Below are 25018 nucleotides of genomic sequence, written 5' to 3' on the forward strand. Positions count from 1 at the left end.
CTTAAGAAAAAAAAAAAAAGAAGTGGGATCATATATCATACAACAGTATATCCAAATAGGAAATCAAAACATTTCTTTTGAGAAATCAACAAAGTCATTGAGATTATTTTGTCAATTTCATCCCTGACAAAATAAAGAGGAAGCTAAATTTTTGAGTGCAGCAATTTCTGCATCACAATTTTGCTATGATCAATTATAGCACTGAGTGGTATGTAGTTATTACAAAACACATGCATGTAATTGAGTGCTTGCTTGCACAAGAAACAATTCAATAAATCAAAGAAAATCAAAACATCTTTTGTGAGAAGCAACAAAGTCTCTGAGACTAACAATTTCAGCCTTAATGCTTTGAAGTTGCTCAGTTAGATGATCATGCTTCTTAAGAAGCTCACCAAGTTGTTCTTGTGCATGATCCACCTTATTAGTATCCTTAACCATAACCATAACACGTTGATGCATTTCATGAATCCATGACTTGTCAAATCCCAACTGAATAGCTTCATCACAGAGTTTCTGGAAGTCCTTCTTCCGTTGAGGAGTAACACTGGCCGGAGATTCGTTCCGAAGGAAGAATAATATATCTACCAAAGTCTTCAACATCCAAGCTTGAAAGCGCATGCTGAAATCCTCAACAACTTTCCAAAGATGAGGATACACAGCTATTGCCTCAGCAAGCAGTGCAATTTGTGCATCATCAAGATCAGAACACTGCTTAAATGCTTCCAATTTCGTTATCATCGACGAATCTGCACATGAAAAATGGTAGTATTAATAACATTATCTATATTTTAAAATAAAAAGAAAGAAGATTACTAACCTCCATGAACCTCAATATTGCTATTAGAGACAACTTGCTTATCTGATAAGTGAGGTTGCTCTTGCTCTTGGATACTATCTTTAACATCCTGCATTTTTTGGCCTTCTTTAATCTTGTCCTCAACATTCTACACACATCACAGAATAGAACAATTTCACTATCATGTATTTGAAAATTGAAATGAACAGCTAACTTACAATAGAGGGTATTTTATATAGAGGTTTTGCTACTACTTCTGAACCAAAAATTGGTGATATTGGCTTCAGTGATGCTGGAACTTCTCCAACACAGGTTTTCTCTATTCCTTCAATACTCTGCAATTTCCATATATAAGACATATTGTTCAATTATTTAACCTCATTGATAATACTTCAGTGTCTCTAGTTTAGTTTCCTTCTTCAGCTGCTAATGTTAAGTTTCAATATTAGTAGGTTCATTTAATGATAGGATCATCAATTCATCATTCACAAGGTCTTTGATATTTTATAAGATGGTCATCACTTTCTTACTAATTGAACTCTCAATATTTTGTATAACATTCAAAAGTTAATACAGTATATATGTCATTAACTCCTGTAAGAAGTAATGAATAAGTGCACAAGCATAATTGTTAAAGCCACTCATTCTCAGATTTTCCAATATTGATTCAGAAAAACAGTAGCTTAGAGCATTATTCTCACATGTGAGTGTGCTTTATGTACAGCAATGTCCAAGGGACTTGTAGATGTAGATGGTATATCAAAATAAGAAGATTTTCCAACAATTTTGATCTCTGCTTCTTCTTCTTCAATCTGGAAACACTAAGTCATAATATGGCTTTGTTTGATAAGAAAAATAAGCAACAAGGAATCAGAAAAAACCTGATCCGATTTATTAATCTCGCGAACCCTGTCGAGTACTTTCCATTGGTCAATTCCAGCTATTTCCAGATCCTCCAGATCTTCCATTAGACAGGGAAAATTTTGTAGGAACAAAAATTATTAATGTATAAACTTGTACATTAAAAGAATAATGTATATACCACTTTATCCAAATAACCAGTTTTTAAGACATGAGAAAATACTAATTCACTATAGAGAAATCATATGTGAAAATATAAACAGTTAAAATCCAGTTGCACAGACTTACCTATATCCAATTCAGAGATTTTTCGTTCAAACTCCTTGAAGGTAGCAACCGATGAAGTCAGAGGGAATTTTGGACATTCATCGATGACACAAAGTGCTGCAGAGGGCAGTTCAATTTCTTGGCAAAGATTAGACATGGACATCAGCATTAGAAGTTTAAGCTTTGGAAGCTTAACTTGCACGTTTCTTATTTGATCACTTTGTCTTTCTTCACATCTGATCAATTCTTTTAGCTTACCAGCTCCAACTATGATGAGAACTTCTAGATTGGGAAGGTCATTCGATTCGGAGACAAGGAATAAACTTTCCAAGTTCTGGCAGTCTGTAATAATCAGTTCAGACAGCTTTGGGAAGCATGGCTGTGGAGGAACACAATTTGATAATCTGTGATTCTCTGCATCACCCTCTTCAATGATCAACTTCAGTTCCCGGCATTTTATAATCTTTAGATGCTTCAATTCTGGAAGGCATCTCATAACAGAAGCAGGAAAGGTTACCTCCAACTTTTCACATCTTTTGATCTCTAATGTCTTTAGATTTTGGAAGACAAAAAAGTTTTTCAAACCTACACAAATATACTTCATCTGACGTAGATGCGAAAGTTCTAGATGTCTTAACTGTAATCTCACCGGTTGCTCAATGATCTCGGCCTGTTCGAGGCTAAAAATAGTTTCTACTTTGGACTTGTGTATACATATGGTTTCCCAAGAGAGGAAGTCCTTCTCAATGGCCACTGTGTCCTGTAACTTGTAAGACAAGGAAACAAATGAATGAAACAGAATCAGGATAATATACAAGGAAAGTAATTTCAAGTTAACTATGCCTCATCACTTTGCTCACCTTGCATTCATTAGCCTTGAAAGTATTGATGGACATTATCTTAAGCTTTGGACAATATTCCAAATAAAACTTATGCAGAGATGGCCACTCTGCACTGTAACACTGGGGGAAAATGCCAATCATGTTCCAATTATCAGTAAGTCGAAGCACCTGAAGCGCAGGAAACTCGATGTTGATTCCATTTTGATGACTTGTATCACCATCTGTGCTGCATTCTCCAAACACATATTTCAACTCACCACAATAATCTATATCCAAAGACTCCAATTGCACAAGGCCTTGAGAAAAAGTAACTGGGATTACATATTCTAGCATTTGGCACCCCATAATATGAAGTTTTTTCAATTTTGAGAAGATCACCCTATGGTCCTGTCCACTTATCTCCTCATCTTCAAGTATATGCTTCAGTTCATCACATGAAAATATCTCTAGCTTTTCCAACTGTTGCAGACCTCGAGCAATCGCAGGTGTGAAGAGACATGTTTTCAGTGGACATTTGCTTATATATAGATGCTCTAGCTTCTCAAAAAGGCCAATAGGAGGCACACCATGATATAAAGCTCCAAAATTCTTCATTCTTTCGAGTCTTAGTTGCCGCAACCTGGAGAACATATTTCTCAGCCTTTGTTGGGGATGATTGCTGTTTTCAACCAAACACTTGATCTCATCAGAATCACATAACCAAAGCTGAATACAGCCATAATCCATAAATCCTTCTCTTTCAATTTGGAATATATCAGGTGTGATATTTTGTGCACCTCCAACAATATTTGCTAGAAGCAGAACCTCTGCTTTCTCTGCCAAAGCCACAGCTGATGCATTTGATGTATCAAAACAGCTAAGAATTAAGGTTCTACGACAGCTAAGGATTTTATCTCCATGACCCTTAAATTTGTGTCCTAGTTGTATATGGTACCTTGCCAATGCTTGAGGGACTCTAAAATTTCTGAAGAATTCAGTTTGGCCTCCATTACCATTGTCCCATTTAGATGTCTCACCATCAATGTAAAGTTCTTCCAATGATGGCCTTCTTCCGATTACTTGAAAAGGATTTCTCTCCATTTTGCATTCTGACAAATGTAGCAGCCTCAATTTTGTTAGTTGTGCCATTACATCTTCAGTTAACTCCAAGAATGAACAACCAAGCAGCGTAAGGCTTTCGAGCTTTGTCATATATCCCATGGAAGAGATGTCACCTAATTTCCACATCTTCAGCCATAAACAACGAAGGTTTATCAACCACTTAAACGACATGGTTGATAATGAGCTAGTACCAAGGCCTTTGCAGCTAAGAAACAAAACTTGAAGCCTTCCCATTGTTCTGAACATTTCATCTGATACTTCTGAATTTGTTTCTAAGCATAGAAGTTCAATACTTGAACAGTTTAGTTCACTTGGAAACTCCTTACACAACAGATACCTTATTGATCTGGATTCCAAAATTGCACTATTTTCTAACACACACTTGATCACCTTGTTGTCATTGTTTGCAATGCAAAGGGCTACGTCGCGAACCAAATCATGCATCTTGACACGCTTTCCTCCTCCAATATCTGATAGCAAACAAGAACTTATGAGTTTGTTCTTAGCTGCACATACTTCATTCCTTGCCTCCTCATATGACCAAACTTCTCCAACCATGCCAAGTCCTATTGCAAATCTAATTAGAGTTTCAACTGGGATTTCATAACCTTCAGGGAACACAGAACACAACAAGAAAAGTGACTTGGCTTCTTTGGTATCCAAGTTGTCATAGCTTACTCTGAAGCATTTATAAGGATCTTTCAGACCTCTCTCAATATTCACCGGAATTGAATTCCTCAATCTAACCAATGCAACATTCCAATCATCTTCAGCCTTGCCTTTCAAAGTGCTAGCCAGAGCAGCAATAGCAACAGGCAATCCTTTGCATTCATCTGAAATCAGTCTTCCCAGATGCTTCAAGTTATCCGAAGTGCTTCCAGATAGTTGTGCTTGATTCTGGAAAAGCTCCCACGCTTCTTCATCAGTTAAGGTTGATAAGTAAATCATTCTTTGACAATTCATCAGACTACAAACTGTTTCATATTGTGTAGTGATGAGAACCTTGCAGTTTCTATGGTTTTGACCTGATGGAATTCCTATAACACCAAAATCAAGTGATTGCCATAAATCATCTAGAATGACAAGAGTTCTCTGGTCATCAAGATTCAATCTCGCGCGCAAGCGCTGTGCTCTCTCCGATTCTCCTCCTTCTGGAAACTGAAACTGCAAAGCACTGGCAATTCTATCTTGAATCTTCCTGACATCTACTATATTAGACACAGACACAAAAAGCACCTTATCAAATAGATTCTCAGCTTCTGCAGTCCTCATAAGTTCCATAGCCATGGTGGTTTTACCACAACCTCCCATGCCATACAATCCAATAGTAGTAACCTCATCATCTTTTAGTGCCTCTAGAAGCTCCTCATAGTCACCTTCTCTGCTATCAAACTTCAAACAATTTTCCAAGAAATGTTGCTTGCTTGGAAGTGAAGCAATCCTTTCATATTGTATATACATTTTACCTTCTTGAACACACATTTCAACTTCCTTTCTTCTTTTTGCTAACTTCTTGGCTAGATGATACTTCCAAATCCAATTTGGACAGTAGCCAAAACAACAACTCCTGTTTGTTCTTGCTTTTCTTATTAACTCCTCTGCTTTATCTTTGAGAGGGTTAGATTTCTCCAACCATGCATTCACAACTTCAGCATTCTTTATTACTTGTTTTCTGGCATGTTTAACTCGGTCTTCAACACTGTTCCTTGTTGTGATTAACTTTTCTTCCTCTTGTTCAAGGTCTTCAATGAAATCATTGAAGCAACAAGGATAGCGCAATTGATTTGTTGTTCCTACCACCAAATCTCTTGAAATGGAAGAGGCAAAACCAGAAATGCAATCCATCATAAGTTCATAACTCCACTAAATATTAATGCAGCTTAACCTGAACACAAGAATTGAAGAGATCGACTTAAATCACTTAGTTTATACTAATTCATGCAAATTCTTATTTCCATTATCGGAAATGTTTGGTAACCAAAGAAAATCAGCCAAAAACAGCCATAACTTGCCTTATTTAGCATTCATTGCTTTTTTTTTTGTCTCCCTAGCATTACCCCAGTGTCATTCCATAGTCAATTATTGGCATTTTTATTTCGAGTAATGCTAAGAAAACAAAAAAAATTTCCAACATTGCCTTATTTAGTATTCATTAATTCTAATAACAATTAATGAATACTAGTTAAAACAAATTCTAACTGTTTTTAACTAATTGTTACCAAATATTTCCGTACTATTTCTCTATTTATTTAGCTGGCCAATATTTTAAATGCAAGTAAGTATTATATTTTGATAATAGATAGATATATCATTGAAGTAATTTAGAAAAATGGTTTAATTACTTTGTATTTCTCTATAATTGTACTCAACTTTCAATCAAATTCCTTAAATTTAAACATTTCTAATAAAATCAAATCTCTATATTTATAAACATTTTCATTTAGGTCCTTTTTGGTTTGGCAATCTAGTCTATATATTAGATGATAAATACTTATTTGTTTCCAAAAGTTTTGGTTCAATATACTCAGTGGAATTGTAACTTCAGAAATAAGAAGCCTTTTTCATGATTAACTGATTTGTGTGTTAAAGTTTACCTTGTTTTGTTGAGTTTCCAACACAAGCTTGAAGGTTCTAGATAGATCAGAGTGTTCCCTCTTCAGTTCATTCTCTTTCATTCATCAAGTTCCTCCAGGTTAGCAATGATTGTGTTTGTGAAGGTCATTGAATGATCCATTTCTTACTCAAATTAACAACCAAACAAAAGTAACATAATAACTACAATTCTATCTTCATGCAAGACCGTGGGACAGCGTTGACCCCTTAGTCAATGCAATGGTTTGATTTTTCATTTTTCTTTTTTTTTCTGGTGGGCTTGAGTCGCGTTAGGCCCAATACTAACATAAATGGGCTTATTTGTTACCCAGTCTTAGGAGGCTGTGTATTAGCCCACTAGGCCCAATATTAAACCGTGGAGCTAGCCATCTTACTCATCCGGAACCCTCCACAGTCGAGAGTCCAAGGAAGAAGAAGAAGAAGAAGAAGAAGATACACAACCAATGTGTCGCAATAGAATGCATGGTCACGACACAATGACATCTTTAGATGTATGTGTTAGGCCTGTGATAACCAACATATTTAGATTCATGTGTTAGACCTGCGACAACCAACGTAAAACTTCATCACATCCTAATGCATGGACAGTTGGACACAACACAATAACATCTTTAATCCATTTAGTTGACCCAACTAGTAGGAAAAGACTTTGTTAAGAAAGTAAGTAGGCCCAAGACTAACATAAATAGGCTGATTTGTTCCAATTATTTTACAAGTATTCTTTCCTTTCCTTTTTTTAACAATTAAACAAAATGACTACATCAAAAGCTTGTCACTAGTAGCATAATTAGTGTTGTAACATAGCTAATAACAAAATAGAGATATGCTCATCTAAAATAAACACAAGGACAAGCACATAAGTCATCATATTTTATTATTTTCACATTCAGAATATACATTAGTTACATTCACTCATCTATATTTATCATGTCTTAAATAATAACCCAGGTTCAATAAAGACTGTCATTAGAGTAGCAGCTTCTGTCATCAACACATAGGTAGGGAACCACAAAATATAGTAGCATAACAATAACAAACCAAGCCAAGCCAAGCCAAGACACAATATTTGAAGGGGTATTTTTGTGAAAAAGAAAGCCAAGCCAACTTCCCTCCCACTTCTGCCCATTATCGGGAAGAAACAAGAAAGATTTTCGACCCTCTTTCTCTTGAAACAAAGAAAGTCTCTGTTTCTTGAAGAGAAAGTAACAATTCCAAACAAACAAATTAAAGAGCAACATGATTAAAGTTGAAACAATGGATAATTCAAGGTGGCGAGAATGTTGGCTTCCTGAGCCTCTGTTTCTTGTAGAGAACGTAACAAGGGTTCCATCTCAGTGGACAATTCAGCAAGTTCAGAGTGGAGGGCATTCACTCTATCCTGAAGCGGCTCCAACTTAGAAAGAACCTGTTGTTTATCTGCAAGAAGTTTATCCAAGCTTGACAAGGAAGAAACCGGCAAAGAAGTGGCAACCCTGTCCTCCAAATCACTTAACCAGCCTTTGTTGAAAGGAAAACATCCAACGAGGCGAATGAGATCCAAGAATTCAGCATGCTTGTCGCCAACAAGAGACAATAGAGGTTGAGTAGATAGAAAAGACACAAGCCTATGAAGTGATGAATAGGCAAAGCCTTTAAAAATCAAAGAGGAGTTATCAATGGTGAGACGCATCGAAGGCTGAGCAGTTAAGAAAGAGCTCAAAGTTGCAACACATTCAGCACGCAATTCACCAGCTTCAACTAAAGAATTCAGCTCCTCTACAATGGATGTATCTGGCAAAAAACTCTATAAAAGATGAGAGGGGACAAGAAGGAAGGCAAGTGGAAGAAGAGATAGAGCATAGTGAAATGAAAATTCTTTACCGTTAGAGCATTGAGTAATACAGACACTGCAAGAATGCTCTTTCTCCTGGTGCTGCCTGTCAAGAACATAAGAACAACGTGGTTCAATAAAATCCTTTTTGTTCAACTCCTCTCTCTTAGGTTCTTCATGCTCTTGTCCATAAGAGATCTCCTTTTCTTCTAGATTCTTGCTCTCACACCTTTCGTGGTACTGATTCTGAGAACTTCCCTCTTTGTTTATGTTCTCACTCTTATGCTCCTTGTCTTCAAGCCTAGAAGCATTGACAAATTCCCTCTACAATTCCAAAGAGGTAATGCTTTATTAGCAATTCAATGTTGTTGATATTACCTCTTATTGTTTCTAGTTTAATTTGTTCTTCACATACTGATGCCCAAGTTTTGAAGGGGAAAAGTGAAAAAGAAAAATACAATATGAACCTGTGTCAAGTCAGCTTGAGGAATCTGCTCCAATGATTGTAACTCTCTTGACCCTTTGTTTTCTCTGCCTGATGTGAGAATCTCATCTGATTCATTGGCTCTGCCTCGGCTTTCAGATGCTGGTTGATGTTGAACAGTTTCTTTATTTACAATATCATTTATGCAGAGTAATTCGCTAAGCACGAAGAAATTAATTACGTTGTCTGCAATACAAAGATTATTAGAATTATGGAAATGATAAGAGGGCCAAACCATCAAGAGAATCAATAGTCCAACCAAAACAAGTGCATAGTGAATGCATACCATGATAATAACTTCGCAACATCTCCTCTGCAGTAGTTGTGGAAGTAAGTGTGAGTTTTGGACAATTGTGCACAAGAAGATTATCCAGACTGTTAAACTCTATCCCTTGAGAGATGTTACATAAGTTTGGCAGTTGCATTAATATTACATGTTTCAGTTCTGGAAGCAAAGCCTCGACCACCCTTCCATTCCTATCCCCCACATCTTGTTCACATTCTCGAAATACTTGCTCGAGGCAGGGATTTTGTTTTATGATCAAATACTCTAGTTGTGGAAACTCGTGGGATGCAGAAAGATGGAACATATGCTTCAATTTGTTGCAGTGAGTGATAAGAAGTAACTTTAGCTTTGAGAAGGACACTTTTTTGGATTCAGGGTTTGGTGCAACTTCGTAATTTTCATCCTCCTCAATGATTTGCTCCAATTCATGACACTGTATTACTACTAGGATCGTCAATTGAGGTAGGCTTCTCAACACACAGGGAGAGAATATGACCTTCAGCTTTTGACAACCCAAAATGTATAGCAAAGTAACATTTTGGAGGGTCACAAAGTGTTTGGCACCCTTCCATATGTACCATGAGGTCATTTCTTGTCTGTTGATGGGAACTTCATCCAGATGAAAATTGCCTTCTATTTCGGAGTTGTTCCAAATAGACTCAGATCCTGACATTTTCCCATTTGTTTTATCCTGTAAAAGCATACTACTCATCAGCACTGATAGTACAGCAAAGAGGAAGGGAAAGAACTCAAAGTGGTAGCTATTAAATGACACTACAACACATATTATACAATAAAATCCTAATGGCTGGGTTTTGACTTCTTTAACTTACAAAACCACTAAATAGTGAGACTTTTATGGATGAATAGTCTTGATCCAACCTCCATAAATTTTGGCAGTCTAGCAAAAATTCTTTCAAATAATTCTATTGTCATTCTCACTTATTGTATTGGTGACTTCCCAATACGGGAAACTTCTATAAACAGTTAATTAGAATGACATGCAAGGTATATGAATAATCATCAGAAAATAAAAATATGGTTTAAAGTTTAAACTAATGGCATGCATAACACCAAAAAGAAAAAATAAAGAAAAAGAAAAAGAAGAGGAGGAAGAAATATAAAGAGGATGAGGGACAGTGAGTGAGGAAGATATTGGTGGAGTCATACAAATCCAGAACCATGATTGCGACTTGAATGTGAAGAGTTTTTTCCTTTTTGTGTCTGTGATTGTGTAGCTCCTGAATGAACCATCCTATTGTTGACAGACAGGGTAGACAACCCAACATTATCCATGACAGTCTGTTGCAGACATGAGCACGTGGCATAATAACTGCCCGAACAAACGTTGATCATATTTGGTAAATCGAAGAGTGCCATTTTTTCCAAAGCAGGAAGCTCAATTTGGACATTTTCTTGATGATCATTAGAAGAATGAACACGATCGTTAATATTTTCACCAAATATATATCTCAACTGAGGAACATGTCGTATTTCGACTTCTTGCAGCTCCATTAGGCCTTGAGCAAAGGATACATGCAGTATATATTCCAATGAGTGACAATTCATAACATTGATCCTTTTCAATCTTGGAAACATTGAAGCATAACTCTGCGGTTCGTAATCTTCCGGAGTTATTTCCTCTATATTTCCATGAGCAATTTCAGAAGTTACTACATATTTCAACTCATGGCAATCGGCTATCATCAATTCTTCCAATGAAGTCAAGCTAATAGCTGTGGATGGTTCAAACAATGTTTGTAGCATCAAACAAGATCTTAATATCACACTTTTGAGATTGCACAGATTGAATGGTCCTGGAAGACGGGAAAAATGAAGGAATTCAAAATTGCTTCGCAGATGAGTTACAATTCGATATGGTATCAGGTATATTGCTTCACTGATTGTTAAGTAGACCGTCTATTAACTTAGATCTATGCTTAATATTTCAAGCACTAAGTACATATATAAAGTGAACTTCATATACTAAGTATTTTTTCCCCTCTAAAGACATTTCCAAAAGGACATACGCAAAAATCACACGTGAAAATAGCGTGAAATACTTACCAAATTTGTAGTTCACAATGGAAACTGATGGCGGGAAATTTTCCACTTGATTAGATTCCAAATGAAAATCTAGCAAGTATTGAAACTCTCCTTCATTAGTGTTTCCACTTACCACCATTTGCTCAAGATTTTGGGGATTCATGGATTGTGTAAGAGCATTGTATATACAGCCTAGCTTTTGTAAACATTTCATCAATGGATCTTGCTCCTTATCAATGAATCGATCTGCCACCTCAAGTACGGCTTTTAACTCACACTCCTTCATTCTTATCTCATATAAACTTGAGTCATTGCCTTTTATCTGTTGTTTAATGTAGTTAATAAAGATTTAAAAAGAAAAATTCATCACATAATTTCAGCAGTAAACAACCATAATCATATTTTATGTAATTATTATTTATTGAAATACTATTGTTCTTCTCTCTTTTTGTTTTAGGAGTTGTGTAGGTTGTGTCTTGAGACTAGTAAATTCTTTATTAAAATGACACTCCAACATTTTTGACTGTTTAAAATGATAAATGCAGATAAAACAAATACATTCTAAAGATAACAGTACTAAAAATAATCTTGTTTTTGTAACAAGCTCTGTAATAAATGGAATCTCCCAGCTTACACTTATCGAATTATTTGCACCTTACTCTTAGTATGTCTTTAAGAAATTTGGTTTAAACTTTTTCCAGTTTTGGTTGTATTAATCATAAATGCATGCCAATAGAGTAATATGCATTGTTATATGTGGAGCTCCTCTTTTATACTGATTCCTACAGTTCCTGTCAAATTGTGCAGGTAGATAATCAACAAGTTGACAACGAAAGAAAAATTAAAGCAATTTTACCTCAATGATACTCTGGTCATCCTGTCTTCTCTTGGAACCAGCCATGCAATTATTGGCAGACTCAATGACAAACTCAGGACAATTCCGCAAAGCTACCTGATGTAGTGATTGCCATGTTGCACGGCAATTTCTTGGGCAAATGCTAATGATGTTTGGCAACTTAACAAGAGCAAGCTCTCCTAGACGTGGAAGATCAATCTTGAGTGCATTTTGGCTCTTCTGGGCTCCATGTTTGGAGTGGCCAAACACATGTTTCAACTCATTATTATCTTCTATTTCCAAGCATTCCAAATGTAGTAGGCCCTGAGCCAATGTGGCTGGGATTATGTATTCAATCTTCTTACACCCTCTAACTAATAGCCGTTTCAACTTTTGGAACACTAAACAGCCATCATCATCATTACTTGACTCAATTTCCTCATCATCATCTAATACATGCTTGATTCCATCACAGTACAATATTTCCAGTATTTCCAAGTGGCTCACACGAGCTGCAGCAAGCGTGAAGACAGATGTCAGCTTTTTACACTCAAACAATTTCAAGGCCGTTAGACTGCACAAATTCAGCTTCCAGTCAAATAATGTTCCTTGCAGTTGTGGACACTTTTTTATATACAGCTCCTCTAGTTTCACAAAAAGACCACTCCCATGCTGACCATGATATAAATATCTTAGCTTCTTCATCCGCTTGATTGTTAGCTTGCGCAACTCGGACAAGAGAGAACCTACTTCACTCAAATGTTTGCCAGTGTCAACCAAATGCACTATATCCTCTGATTTTTTTATCAGCAGCTCAATCCACCCATGGTTCATACCTCCTCCTCCTCCTTCAATTTGAAATATGCCAGGGATGATACTTTTGACATCTCCACGAATATTTGCTATATGCAGAATTTCTGCTTTCTTGGCCAAATTCCTGACTGCCACATTAGATGTGTCAAAACAACTAAGAAATAAGGTTCTGCCATGACTGAGACACTTTTGTTGATATTTTGAGAAGTATTTGCCCAGTCGTATTTGATACCTTTCCAGTGGTTGGGGGACACTGAACTTGCTGAAGAATTCAGGAGGGTCTTCATCTTCCAAATCCCATTCTGGCCTATCATCATTAATGTACAGTTCCTCAATTCGCGGGTGCTTTCCAATTACCTCAAATGGATTCCCTTCCATTTCACATCCTGATAAATTTAGCAATCTCAGGTTTGGTACTTGTGTGACTAGAACATCAATTAATTCAGGGAGAGAACAATTATGCAATGTAAGACTTTCAAGTTTTTTCATATCTCCCACAAACGAGATGTCAAATAATTCCCACCCACTTAGGAATAGAGAATGAAGGTCTGTCAGTGATTTGAGGGACATGGTTGACAATTCTCTTGTCTGATGGCCTTCCCAGCAAAGAATCAAAACTCTGAGACTTGCAATTCCTTTGAAAATTCCTTCTGATACTTCCGTATCTGTTTTTATGCATAAAAATTCAATACTAGAACAGTCCAACTCGACTGGAAATTGCTTGCACCACAGATATCTTATCGGAGTGCTATCCACCAAGTTTGCATTGTTTTCCATGACACACTCAATTGCCTTACCATCATTGCGCGCAATCCAACGGGCTACATCGCGAACTAAGTCATGCATTTTGACACAGTTTACTCCAACAGCATCTAACAATAAGCTGAAACTTAAAAGCTTATCCTTAGCTACAATTACTTTGTTTCTTGCCCCTTCAAATGTGACAACTTCTTCAACTAGGCCCACCCCTATTGCAATTCTGATTAAATCTTCAACTGGAATTTCAAAGTCTTCAGGGAATACAGAACATAACAAGAAAAGTGACTGTTCTACAGGGTCCAAGTTATCATAGCTGACACGCAGAATCTTGTAAGGATTTTGCAAACCTCCCTCAATGATCACAGGCTTACATCTTTTAAGATTATCCGACGCAACCTTCCAATCTGCTTCACCCTTGCCTTTCAAAGTGTTAGCTATAGCTACTATTGCCACAAGCAGTCCTTCACATTTATCTGAAATTTCTTTTGCCAATTTCTTCAAGGCATTAGAAGTGTCTTCAGTTATCTGTGCTTGAGTTTGGAAAAGTTTCCACGCTTCTTCAAGTTCTATGGTCTTCAATCGGATCTTCTTTTGGCAATCATTCAGAGAACAAACTGCTTCAGACCGTGTGGTGATGAGAACTTTGCATCCCCTGTGGTTCTTAAAGGAGGGAATTCCTATGGCTTCAAAATCAAGCCTATCCCATACATCATCCAAAATCAAAAGAACATTCTCATGATTTTCTCCGAAGAACTTGTCCAAGCATTGTGCTCTTTGAATTTCCTCTTTTTGAGGAAAATCAAACTGTAGCCAACTTGCAATTTTTTCTTGGATTCTTTGAATTTCCACAACACTAGACACAGGAACAAAGACTACTTCCCCAAAAAGCCCCTCTTCTTTTGCCTTTCTCCCAACTTCCATTGCCAATGTGGTTTTACCACATCCTGGCATCCCATACATGCCGACCATGTTAACAGTGTCATCATTTAGTGCCTGCATGAGTTGATCATAAGCAGATTGTGTGCTCTCAAACTTCAAACATCTTTCAGGAGAAAAGTATCTCAAGCCTGGAAGCGAAGCAAGCCGTTCAAACTGCGTATACTTGCTACCTTCTCCAATACACTTTTTAACATCCCCTTTGTTCTTTACTAACTTCTTCCCCAAGCGATATCGCCAAAACAAATTAGGACACTTTCCGAAACAATAAATCTTGTTTGTCCTTGTTTCTGTGAGTAAATTATCCACATCATTTGAAAGGTTGTTAGCTTGGTTGAGCCATTTGTGCATTAGTTCATCAGTCTTTTTCAGTTGCCGCTTTTGGTGATGAACATGTTCTTGGACACGCTTTTTTGTGTCCACAAGCATTTTGTCTTCATGTTCAAGGCCCTCAACAAGGTCGTGGAAGCAGCAAGGATAGCGTAATTCGTCTACTGCTCCACAGACCAAGTCTCTTGAAATTGAAGCGGCAAAGCTGCTAACAAAATCCATCAATACTCTACTAAATGCAACTTCACCTGAACACGAGATGAAAGCAATAACTAATTTTGAGAGAAAAAATTTTGTGCAGCTTTGGTGAGTGATAATAATACTGAAAGGTAACCAAAACTAGAACTGAAGAACCTGATTTCCTTGTAATAAGATTTAGCTGTTTCTTTTTTATAAATGAATCAAACAAAGACACGGTTTCATATCATACATTATAAAAATGGCCGCTTCAGTTTTCAGGATCAGTACACATCAACAACCAGTATGGAATGTGAAAACAGAACGAACAAACTAACAGTAAAATAAATTAATTACCTTGTTGACTTTCCAACACAAGGTTGACTCAAACCTCTAGCAGCAAACAGCAATCATCGAATTCGAATGAGAAGAATATAAGATAATCCTCATTATTGCGTCAATATGGATATTGGAAATCCTGCATCTGCATCTGCATGCACTTTCAACTTTGAAGTTTGAAGACACCACAGCAAACTTGACAAGTGAATGGGTGCAGCAGGGAAGTCACGTCTTTTCAACTTCCAACAATCACAAGTTCTCCCTGCAACCAATCAACAAACCAACAAAAGTTTTGGTTCAATATACTCAGTGGAATTGTAACTTCAGAAATAAGAAGCCTTTTTCATGATTAACTGATTTGTGTGTTAAAGTTTACCTTGTTTTGTTGCGTTTCCAACACAAGCTTGAAGGTTCTAGATAGATCAGAGTGTTCCCTCTTCAGTTCATTCTCTTTCATTAATCAAGTTCCTCCAGTTTAGCAATGATTGTGTTTGTGAAGGTCATTGAATGATCCATTTCTTACTCAAATTAACAACCAAACAAAAGTAGCATAATAACTACAATTCTATCTTCATGCAAGACCGTGGGACAGCGTTGACTCCTTAGTCAATGCAATGGTTTGATTTTTCATTTTTCTTTTCTTTTTCTGGTGGGCTTGAGTCGCGTTAGGCCCAATACTAACATAAATGGGCTTATTTGTTACCCAGTCTTAGGGGGTTATGTATTAGCCCACTAGGCCCAATATTAAACCGTGGAGCTAGCCATCTTACTCTTCCGGAACCCTCCACAGTCGAGAGTCCAGAGAAGAAGAAGAAGAAGAAGAAGAAGAAGAAAAAACAGCACAACACTGAACACAGGTAAGCTCATTTCCGATGAGATTAGAAAAATGTTATCAAATTCAGTATTTAGATATAATTATATAAATGTTGGTGATAGTGACAGTGTGGTAGAATCAATTTGAGAAGAAGAAGAAGAAGAATAAAATGTTTGGGACGGCGGTGAGATTCTTAGCTAAGAAATCGAAGCCGAAGATGGGACCTATAGCGATGAAGACACCGCCGGAGCAGAGGAACACCATCACCGCCATCCTCTACGATATCGTCAAGGAGCATGGTCCAATCACTGTTTCCAACACCTGGGAGCGTGTCAAGGTAACTAACTGTAACTAACTAACTAACTAACTAACCATTCCAATAATCCTTGTTATTGATGTGAGTAGTGATTATTTTATATATATGAATGAATGCATATTCGTGTTATCAGGAAGTAGGCTTGAAAGATTTAACGAGCAAGAATCACATGAAGATAATGCTGAGATGGATGAGGGAGAGGCAGAAGCTTCGTCTTCTTTGTAACCATGTTGGTGCACACAAGCAGTTCCTATACACTACTTGGTTTATAGATCCTGCTGCTGCTACTAAGCCAACACCATCAACTCTTCCTTCAAAGCAAAAGCCCTCTCCAAGTTAGTCTTTCTTCTCTTCTTAGGAGGAAGAACAATAGTGTATGAATGTTTCAACATAAAGGTTGCAAGTTATTGTATTTTCTTTGCAAACATTTTTGTTCAGATCATTGTAGGCTTTCTAGAGATTTGAAACAAGTTCTAAGTGTTTCATGAATCATGAGTGCTATTGGTTTATATAGGTGCATACAAAGTTAGTGGAAAGCTTAACTAGAGAAACATACCTTAAGCAAGCACTATTGTTTGCTTAAATTTGATGAGCAAAATAATGGCTAAAATTTGCAAAATCATATCTTTGAAGTTGCTGGCTGACAAAAGAAAGTCTTTGCTGCTAATGAACTTCACTACTAAAAAATTTTCTAAGCATTTGCTGTATTGGTTCTATCCTTTGTGAACCGGTTCTTGAGTTTAATTTCTGCAATTAATCGTGGTGCTGTAATGGAGTTATTATGCATACAAAGACATTATTAACTGTGTTAGAAGCAACAAAATTTCTGGCACTATGCAAGTGTTTCTTCTTGAAAAAGAAGACATTCATTTTTAACAGGAAGTGGAAGACCATTACAAGTGAAAGTTTTGGATTATTCAAACCATTGGGAAGTGTACTTGACTTCAAACAACAAGCATTACACCAAATCAGTAGTTATAAAAAAAAATAGATACTAAGTACAGTAATAAAGGAGGAATATACATTTGGAAAATTCACAAAGAAAATAAAAGCAGAAATAAACGATCATGAAGAATCCTTAAGAGGGTCTTCTGGCAACCATGTGGTTAAGCTGAAATTGACTACACAAAGCTGACCATTTATAATTGATCTCAAATAATTGCTGCTTAGCTTTTCTTTGATATTCCACCATTTGGGGAATGTCTCTCCTCACACTCTCAGATTCCTTTTTCACCCTTGTACTTTCGAAAATGCATTGCTTCTTTTCCTCTTCAAGAGATGACAGTTCAGCTTCACAGTCTTCTATTTCTTTCCCCAGCCTTATGATTCCTTCCTTCACAGTTTCTTCCATCTCATAGGCTTTCTCGTTTTGATAACTCGGCTCTTCCATAATGCATCTCTTCTTTTCTTCAAGCACTGCAAATCTATGCGTGGCAGCAAAGGCTTGTTTAAAGGACCATAGAATGCTTGGAAATTCTTGGTGTAAGGAGTCTATGACTGCTTTAAGTCCACTTGATAGAGTCTCATCTTCTAGAGGAAGGTGAGACAAGAATTTAAGAGCAGTTAGAAGGCGAAGACAGTTAGCCTCAGAACTAGCTATGTCCTTCAGAGGCATCTTTAGAGATTCTTCTACATCGGCAACGACCTTCTCCACCAAATTATCATCGGTTACAGGATGTTTTTCTGCGAGAACAGAAACAGAAGGTGCAATTTTTCGGTCATTGTTGTCATCCTCCCCTATTTGGACTAAACTGATGGGAACATCATACTCGGAGTCTCTAACAATTACAGGACGATGCTCATTATTTTTATTTGTTGGCTGTGAAGAATAAGAAGAAAAGAGTAACAGAAAAAAGCATCAGCGTTAGTCTCATCAATTTGCTAGGAAGCAACTTTCGTATTATTGCAACAATATATTCACTAAAAATTTGATAAATAATAAATCGAAACAAGTTGAACAAGAATATTCAACATCAAAATTGCATAAAATGAACTTACATGTGAATATGATTTATGCCGAGAATTAACTAACTGGTCTGACTTTGATCTAGCTGATTGTGAATGATTTGAGAGGGTTACTGTCTTGTCATTATGTGAAGTAGCTCCTTCTCCAATGTCTCTCCTAATACTCTATTCAAAACCAAAACAAACGCAACGCAAATATACGAAACAAGGTCAGTTACAGTTAGCATCACAATTTACATTAAAATAATATGTTCAATGTTTCTTCATATCATTCTACACCAATTATTCACTTACAAGGTTGTGTTTCATTGTATACCTGATGAATTTCCATAGTGCTTCTGGTTTCATCTTCCGCGCCAACTGGAAAGTATGTAGTGACTTCCTTAGTAGGATCCTCAACTCTGCTATCTGATTTAATAATTTCACCTACCATCTTGACTAACTTCCACCTATAAAACTCATCAATTTCCAAATCTTCCAAAAAGAAATTATATCAGGGCTCTATCAGATAATGAACCTCTTGGTGGCAAAAAAATGCATAACAAAGTATGGTATTGGAGAAGAATACTTACCTTTGTTCAATTCAGAAAGTTTTCCTTCAAACTCCTCAAGCGTAGGAAATGATGAAGTCAAAGAGAGTTTTGGACAATCATGGACAACACGAAGCATTAGACTGGGCAATTCAATCTCTTGGCAAAGACTGGATAGATAGGTTAGCACTGCAAGCTTAAGCTTTGGTAGCTCAATTTTCGCCTTTCCGTTCTTGTCACTGATCAGTGCTTCTAGCTCACTGGCACCCCATATGATGAGCAACTTTAGATTGGGAAGATCATTTGATGCAGACACACAAAACAGACGTTTTAAGTTGTGACAATTGTTGACAAAAAGTGCAGCTAGTTTCGGGAAGCATGGCTGCGGATGAAAACGATTCGACCACCTTTTACTCTCCACATCCTCTTCAATGATTTGCTTTAAGGCTTGGCATTCTGTTATCTCTAGTCGCTCCAATTCGGGTAGGTATCGCAGAGCAGAAACAGGAAAGATTACCTCAACCTTTTCACATCCATATATTTCTAATTTCTTGAGATGTTGAAAGGCAAAGGAGTTTTCCAGACCAACACAGATATACTTCATTCGACATAGATAAAGCACTCGTAGGTGTTGCAAACTCAAGCTGATTGGTTGTCCATGCGTATCCACCCGATCAAGGTTAAAAATACTTTCCATGTTGGAGTTGTTTATCACTAGAGATTTTGAAGTCAGGAACTCCTTCTCAATGATCCTAACGTCCTATAATCATGAGATATAAATGTGAAAGCGCGAAAAAGAAAAAGTATAACTAACAAGGAAAAGAAATGAATTAATAAATTCACAGGTAATGGCAGATTACTCTTAATGACATGTTAATCCTACCTTCCAACGATTAGCCTTGGATGAATTGACAGCTATATCAAACTTTGGACAATCCCACAGATAAAACTCATACAGAGATGGCAATGTTGCAGAACAATGTTGGGGGAAAATGCTAACCATATTCGAGTTGGAAGTAAGTTGAAGCTTTTCAAGAGCAAGAAGCTCAATATCAGGTTCACTTTGATTGTGACCTTGGTGCATGCTTTGTCCAAACACTTGTTTCAACTCACCACATCTGGAAATTTCCAGAGACTCCAACTGTACAAGGCTTTGAGCAAAGGCAACTGGAATTGTATATTCCAGCATTGAACACCCATTGATTCGAAGCTGCTTCAATTTTGAGAACACCAAAATGTCATCTTCTCTGTTAATCTCCTTAACCTCTGTGTCTTCATCTGCCATTATGTACTTCAGTCCATCACAAGACACTATCTCTAGTTTTTCCAGCTGTATCAAATTTCGAGCAACCGCACGAACGAAGAGACATGCTAAAACTGGACATTTGTAGATATATAGTTGCTCTAAGTTCTTGAAAAGGCCAACCAGAGGCATACCATGGTATAATGCTGCTAAGTGCTCCATACGTTCGATTGCCAGTTTGCGCAACTCGGAAAAAAGAGCTCCTACTTGTTTATAATGGCTGCGAGTATCTACCAAACACTCTATCGTCTCAGAATCACGTAACCAAAGCTCAGTCCACCTGTAATTCATAGCTCCTCCACTTTCTATTTGAAATATGTCAGGGATGATGTTTTTCCCACCTGCTTTTATATTTGCTAGGAGCAGAACATCTGCTTTTTTGGCCAAATCCACAACTGCTGCATTTGATGTATCAAAATAACTAAGAACTAAAGTTCTATGACCACTGAGAATTTCTTTCTCATAATCTTCGAATTCAGGTCCTAACTTTATCTGATACCTCCGCAATGCTTGAGGGACACTAAATTTTTTTAAGAACTCTGCATGTTCTCCAATATCAAAACCCCATTCATAATCATAGAAGTACAGTTCTTCCAACAGTTGTTGTCTTCCAATCACTCCTAAAGGATCAGTTTCAATGTCACACTTTGACAAATGTAGCAATCTCAAGTTTGTCAATTGTGTAGTTACAACATCAGGTAATTCAAAGAATGAACAAAGACACAACGTAAGACTTTCAAGTTTCTTCATGCAGCCTATAGATGAGATATCACCTAATTCCCACCATTCTAAGAACAGACAGCGAAGGTTCAACAGCGATTTGAACGAGGCGATTGATAGCGCTCTTCGGTGAGTACCTTCCCAGCAAAGAGACAAAACTTTGAGGCTTTCCAATCTTTCAAAAATTTCATCTGAAATGTGCAGATCTGTTTTTATGCAGAGAAATTCAATACTAGAACAATCCAAATCAATTGGAACTTCCTTACACCACAAATATTTTATGGAATTGGATTCAAAAGTCACATCCTTTTCCAAGGCACACTTCACCACCTTATTCTCTTCCTTTGCAATCCAGAGGGCTATATTGCGAACTAAATCATGCATTTTGACACATTCTCCCTCATCATTGTCGTGCGACAATGACAACAAACAAGAACTTATTAGCATATTCTTCGCTGCACTCACTTCGTTCCTTGCCCCTTCAAGTGATCTAACTTCTCCAACTATGCCCAACCCTATTGCAATTCTGATTAAAGTTTCCACTGGGATGTTAAAATCTTCAGGGAACACAGAACACAAGAAGAAAAGTGACTTGGCTTCTTCAGTGTCCAAATTATTATAGCTTACTCGCAGGCAATTGTAAGGATTTTGCAAACCTTTTTCGATATTCACTGGAATTGATCTTCTTAGTCTGTCTAATGCGACCCTCCAATCATCTTCGGCCTTGCCTTTCAAAGTCCCTGCCATGGCAGCAATAGCAACAGGTAACCCTTTACATTCATCTGATATCAGTCTTCCCAATTGCTTTAGATTATTATCCATGTCTAGAGATATGTTTGCTTGCTTTTGAAAAAGAAACCATGCTTCTTCATCAGTTAAAGTTGCTAAGTGAATTATTCTTTGGCAATCCATCAAACCACATACTGTTCCGGAACGCGTGGTGATCAGAACCTTGCAGTTTCCATGATCCTCACCCGAAGGTATTCCTATTTCACCAAAATCAAGCAATTGCCACACATCATCCAAGATCACAAGGGTACTCTCATCATCAAGAGTTAGTCTCTGGCTCAAACGTTGGGCTCTCTCCCTATCTCCATCTTCTGGAAACTCAAACTGTAGCATACTAGCAATCTTATCTTGGATTTTTCGAACTTCGACCTTACTTGACACAGGCACAAAAAGCACCTTATCAAAAAGATGCTCAGTTTCTGCAGTCCTCATAAGTTCCAATGCCATGGTGGTTTTACCACAACCTCCCATGCCATACAATCCAATAGTAGTAACCTTGTCATCTTTAAGTGCTTCCATAAGTTGCTCATAAGGATATTGCATACTATCAAATTTCAAACGTTTTGCTGCAGAGAGATATAGAGTGGGCGGCAGCGAAGCTACACGTTCAAATTGCATATACTCTTTACCTTCTTCAATACACTTTTCAATTTCCTGTTTTTCCTTTGATAATTTCTTGGCAAGATGGTATCTCCAAATCCAATTTGGACAAAGTCCAAAACAACAGCTCTTGTTTGTTCTTGCTTTTTTGAGCAGATCCTCTACATTGTTTTTGAGAGGGCTGGATCCCTCTAACCATGCATCAAAAACTTCAGTATTCTTTATTGCTTGTTTCTTTGCATGTTTAACACGGTTTTTTACACCATTCCTTGTTCTTATCAATACGTCTTCCTTTCGTTCTATGTCGTCGACAAAATTGTTGAAGCAACAGGGATAGCGCAATTCATCAACTGCACCACATGCCAAATCTCTTGCAATGGAAGAGGCAAAACCAATAAAGCAATCCATCAAGACTCAGCTAAATGCAACCTGACTTGAGCACAAGAGATGAACTTGTCATGTGATGTAGCAACTACACACAATATTGGAAAGTGACTGATGTGCTAGAAAAGATCATTTTTTGTTTTCCTCAAAAATACACATTAGCAGAAGTGGATTCAGCTTCTCACATTTTTATTTTTCATTTGAAAGCTCTATTAACATATTTGAAAATAAAGATCTAAATATAGTCACCAAAAAAAAAGATCTAAATATGTCTTTACACCTTATTAACTAGTCTTTGATCATTACATAAGAATTCTGGTTTTAGTTTATATACAAAAACACACCCTGTCTTAGCTCCCTATATGCTAAAAAAACATGAAGTAACTTAGTTTGTGTTAAACCTACCTTGTTTAGTTGACTTTCCAACACAAAATTAACACTTCCAAGTAGTTCAGTGTTCCCGTTGCTCCAATCTCAAGCAACAATCAGAGAATATGGTAATCCTCAGTCTTTGATCACTTCCTTGCAATAAGCTTCGATGTTCATGAAAACCATATCACTGTGCATAGAATATTTGGAATACTATGACACTAATTATTAGAGATGTCATGAATTAGTTAGTTAGGTAGTTAGCTATCTATTAATTACAAGTTGGTCCACTCTTATATATGGTTCATAAATCATAACAATGACTTGTATTATTAATAATCTTCTCATTATTAAGTACTGATATTCACTTGGTAGCCTTTTAACTCAAGTATTTCTTGCTCTCTTACAATTACCACGGATTTCAACATGGCAATGTCAAAGGCATTAAAATTGTATCACTTGGTAGCCTTTTAACTTATCTTCCAACATGCAAGGCAGCAACCATAGAAATTCTCACTCAAGGTCAGTTATAGTTAATAATACGCGTGTTTGGCATCATTTAAAAAAAAAAACTTTTAATTAATTTCTCGAAAAGTTCATTCACGGTTTTTTGAAGAAGTAAAAATATTCGATAAGTCATTCTATCACTTTCCTAAAAAAATTGACTTCAAAACAAAAAAAAATCTACTTTTATTCTTGGCTCTTTGAAAATATTTTCTGTTTCTGTTGGAAATACTAGTCCTCTACCACCATTTTCACATAAGGTTTCATCTCTTAGAAATACTGTCCTTTCACCACCATTTTCAACGTAATGATTCATCTGCTGTAGTATTGACCCTCAACGACCATTTTAAAACAAACCACCTACTATATATCTTTCTTCTAGTTATTTTTTTTTTTATCATTTTACCACTCTATTTTTATTATTAAATTTGTATTTAATTGTGTGTGGTATGAAATCTCAGTTTTAATTTTATTATTTTCACATGTGATTTTATTTTTATATAGCTTATTATTTTTATAGTTTGTTATAACAAGTTCTTGACCCTAATAAAGAAGGAGGCTAATAGGAGTAAAAAAAAATAAAAAAAAACAACAAAATATACATTGACACACATTTTATATTTATTTTTTATGTTCACCTACCATATCATACACAATAAAATAGCAAACACTAACTACACAATAATTTCTTTGGCATTGTCATCAAGATTATTGTAAATTAAAATTTTATTACTATTCACCACATACAAGAACACCGTTATGGTGAAGGTGAAGTAGAAGAACCAATTTTTAATGATATTACGTGGTAAGAACCAATTGTCTAAAAAATGGAACTAATAAGAGAGCAAATAAAGAATCAATTGCCTAAACGATTGTGATCTTAGTGATTAGGTTATGTAAACATTCAATTATGATCGTTATTTTAATTTTCATTTTCTTGTGTAAAAAAAAATTTGTATTTTTTGAGTTATTTATCCAAACGCTAAAACTTTAAAATAAATACTTTTATAACTAAAAATCTAAACACAAAATAATTTATTTATAAGTTGCTATTAGGGCTCGTTTGGGAAGCTTCAAAAGTAATTTTTTTGAGCTTTTGACTTATGAAAAGTAATAATATTAACGTCTCGTACAATTTTCAAAACTAAATTGCGGTTTTCTAAGAAGTTATTTAGGAGCTTATAGAGAAGTTAAAAAAATAACTTTTTTTCATAATATTACTACTTTTTATCATATTTTTATAAAATAAGCACTTTTAGAACTAAAAATCCAAACTTTTCTCATAATATTACTACTTTTTATCATATTTTTATAAAATAATCACTTTTAGAACTAAAAATCCAAACACAAAATAAGCACTTTTGGATTGTTTACTATCTGAAAGATAACACCAAAAAGAAAAAAAAAAAAAAAAGAGGGGGATGAGAAA

The 25018-nt window shown here is 36.3% G+C and overlaps 4 protein-coding genes across 11 annotated transcripts in view; 1 reads left to right on the top strand and 3 right to left on the bottom strand.

Annotated features, from left to right (window-relative positions):
- On the bottom strand, nt 92–6627 carry LOC107609954 (putative disease resistance protein RGA3). 3 transcript variants are annotated; one of them, XM_021106840.1, is made up of 8 exons: nt 6462–6627; nt 2935–5752; nt 1946–2684; nt 1678–1757; nt 1498–1608; nt 1015–1131; nt 818–944; nt 92–746 (listed from the first exon to the last, which is right to left on the bottom strand). In XM_021106840.1, exons 2-8 carry the CDS (start codon nt 5713–5715, stop codon nt 277–279), a joined length of 4425 nt encoding a protein of 1474 aa, XP_020962499.1. In that variant the 5' UTR covers nt 5716–5752; nt 6462–6627; the 3' UTR covers nt 92–276. The 3 variants fall into 3 exon arrangements, with proteins under 3 accessions (XP_020962499.1, XP_016167505.2, XP_016167504.2); XM_016312019.2 differs by having other exon boundaries at nt 1051–1131; nt 2785–5752; nt 6462–6626; XM_016312018.2 differs by having other exon boundaries at nt 2785–5752; nt 6462–6626.
- LOC107608945 lies at nt 7332–15836 on the bottom strand. 3 transcript variants are annotated; one of them, XM_021106841.1, is made up of 9 exons: nt 15672–15835; nt 15314–15557; nt 11963–15027; nt 11128–11428; nt 10231–10877; nt 9061–9751; nt 8758–8960; nt 8341–8614; nt 7332–8250 (listed from the first exon to the last, which is right to left on the bottom strand). In XM_021106841.1, the coding sequence occupies exons 3-9, from the start codon at nt 14999–15001 to the stop codon at nt 7721–7723; spliced, it is 5685 nt and encodes a 1894-aa protein (XP_020962500.1). In that variant the 5' UTR covers nt 15002–15027; nt 15314–15557; nt 15672–15835; the 3' UTR covers nt 7332–7720. The 3 variants fall into 3 exon arrangements, with proteins under 3 accessions (XP_020962500.1, XP_020962502.1, XP_020962501.1); XM_021106842.1 differs by having other exon boundaries at nt 7765–8263; nt 15672–15836; XM_021106843.1 differs by lacking the exons at nt 10231–10877; nt 11128–11428.
- On the top strand, nt 16020–17047 carry LOC107608014. 2 transcript variants are annotated; one of them, XM_016309907.2, is made up of 3 exons: nt 16020–16152; nt 16232–16446; nt 16559–17047. In XM_016309907.2, the coding sequence occupies exons 2-3, from the start codon at nt 16279–16281 to the stop codon at nt 16763–16765; spliced, it is 375 nt and encodes a 124-aa protein (XP_016165393.1). In that variant the 5' UTR covers nt 16020–16152; nt 16232–16278; the 3' UTR covers nt 16766–17047. The 2 variants fall into 2 exon arrangements, with proteins under 2 accessions (XP_016165393.1, XP_016165394.1); XM_016309908.2 differs by having other exon boundaries at nt 16046–16152; nt 16238–16446.
- The window catches only part of LOC107609331 (probable disease resistance protein At1g12280), a 9429-nt gene continuing 1867 nt past the window's right edge, over nt 17457–25018 (bottom strand). Inside the window, exons 1-6 of one of the 3 annotated variants that reach the window (XM_016311246.2) lie at nt 23122–24036; nt 19804–22761; nt 18963–19680; nt 18707–18864; nt 18424–18555; nt 17457–18244 (exon numbers count right to left, since the gene is read on the bottom strand). In XM_016311246.2, coding sequence (XP_016166732.1) covers nt 17504–18244; nt 18424–18555; nt 18707–18864; nt 18963–19680; nt 19804–22740 — 4686 coding nt within the window. In that variant the 5' untranslated portion in view covers nt 22741–22761; nt 23122–24036 and the 3' untranslated portion in view covers nt 17457–17503. Of the gene's footprint in view, nt 18245–18423; nt 18556–18684; nt 18865–18962; nt 19681–19803; nt 24053–25018 lie in introns of those variants that run through there. The other 2 variants (XM_016311248.2, XM_021106844.1) reach the window with 2 other exon arrangements.

The sequence above is a fragment of the Arachis ipaensis genome, chromosome B07 (genome assembly GCF_000816755.2).
Source record: "Arachis ipaensis cultivar K30076 chromosome B07, Araip1.1, whole genome shotgun sequence".
Classification (NCBI taxonomy): Eukaryota; Viridiplantae; Streptophyta; class Magnoliopsida; order Fabales; family Fabaceae; genus Arachis; species Arachis ipaensis.

What these genes read in the sequence shown, in the direction of transcription:
- LOC107608945 (XM_021106841.1), bottom strand. Translation starts at nt 15,001, where the DNA reads ATGGATTTTGTTAGCAGCTTTGCCGCTTCAATTTCAAGAGACTTGGTC. An exon ending in ATGACCAGAGTATCATTGAG is followed by an intron (nt 11,429 to 11,962) that starts GTAAAATTGCTT and finishes ATTAAACAACAG; the next exon opens with ATAAAAGGCAATGACTCAAG. An exon ending in CATTGTGAACTACAAATTTG is followed by an intron (nt 10,878 to 11,127) that starts GTAAGTATTTCA and finishes CCCGTCTTCCAG; the next exon opens with GACCATTCAATCTGTGCAAT.
- LOC107608014 (XM_016309907.2), top strand. Translation starts at nt 16,279, where the DNA reads ATGTTTGGGACGGCGGTGAGATTCTTAGCTAAGAAATCGAAGCCGAAG. An exon ending in ACACCTGGGAGCGTGTCAAG is followed by an intron (nt 16,447 to 16,558) that starts GTAACTAACTGT and finishes TCGTGTTATCAG; the next exon opens with GAAGTAGGCTTGAAAGATTT.
- LOC107609954 (XM_016312018.2), bottom strand. Translation starts at nt 5,715, where the DNA reads ATGATGGATTGCATTTCTGGTTTTGCCTCTTCCATTTCAAGAGATTTG. An exon ending in TACATAAAGCACACTCACAT is followed by an intron (nt 1,132 to 1,497) that starts GTGAGAATAATG and finishes TGGAAATTGCAG; the next exon opens with AGTATTGAAGGAATAGAGAA. An exon ending in TATATAAAATACCCTCTATT is followed by an intron (nt 945 to 1,014) that starts GTAAGTTAGCTG and finishes TGATGTGTGTAG; the next exon opens with AATGTTGAGGACAAGATTAA.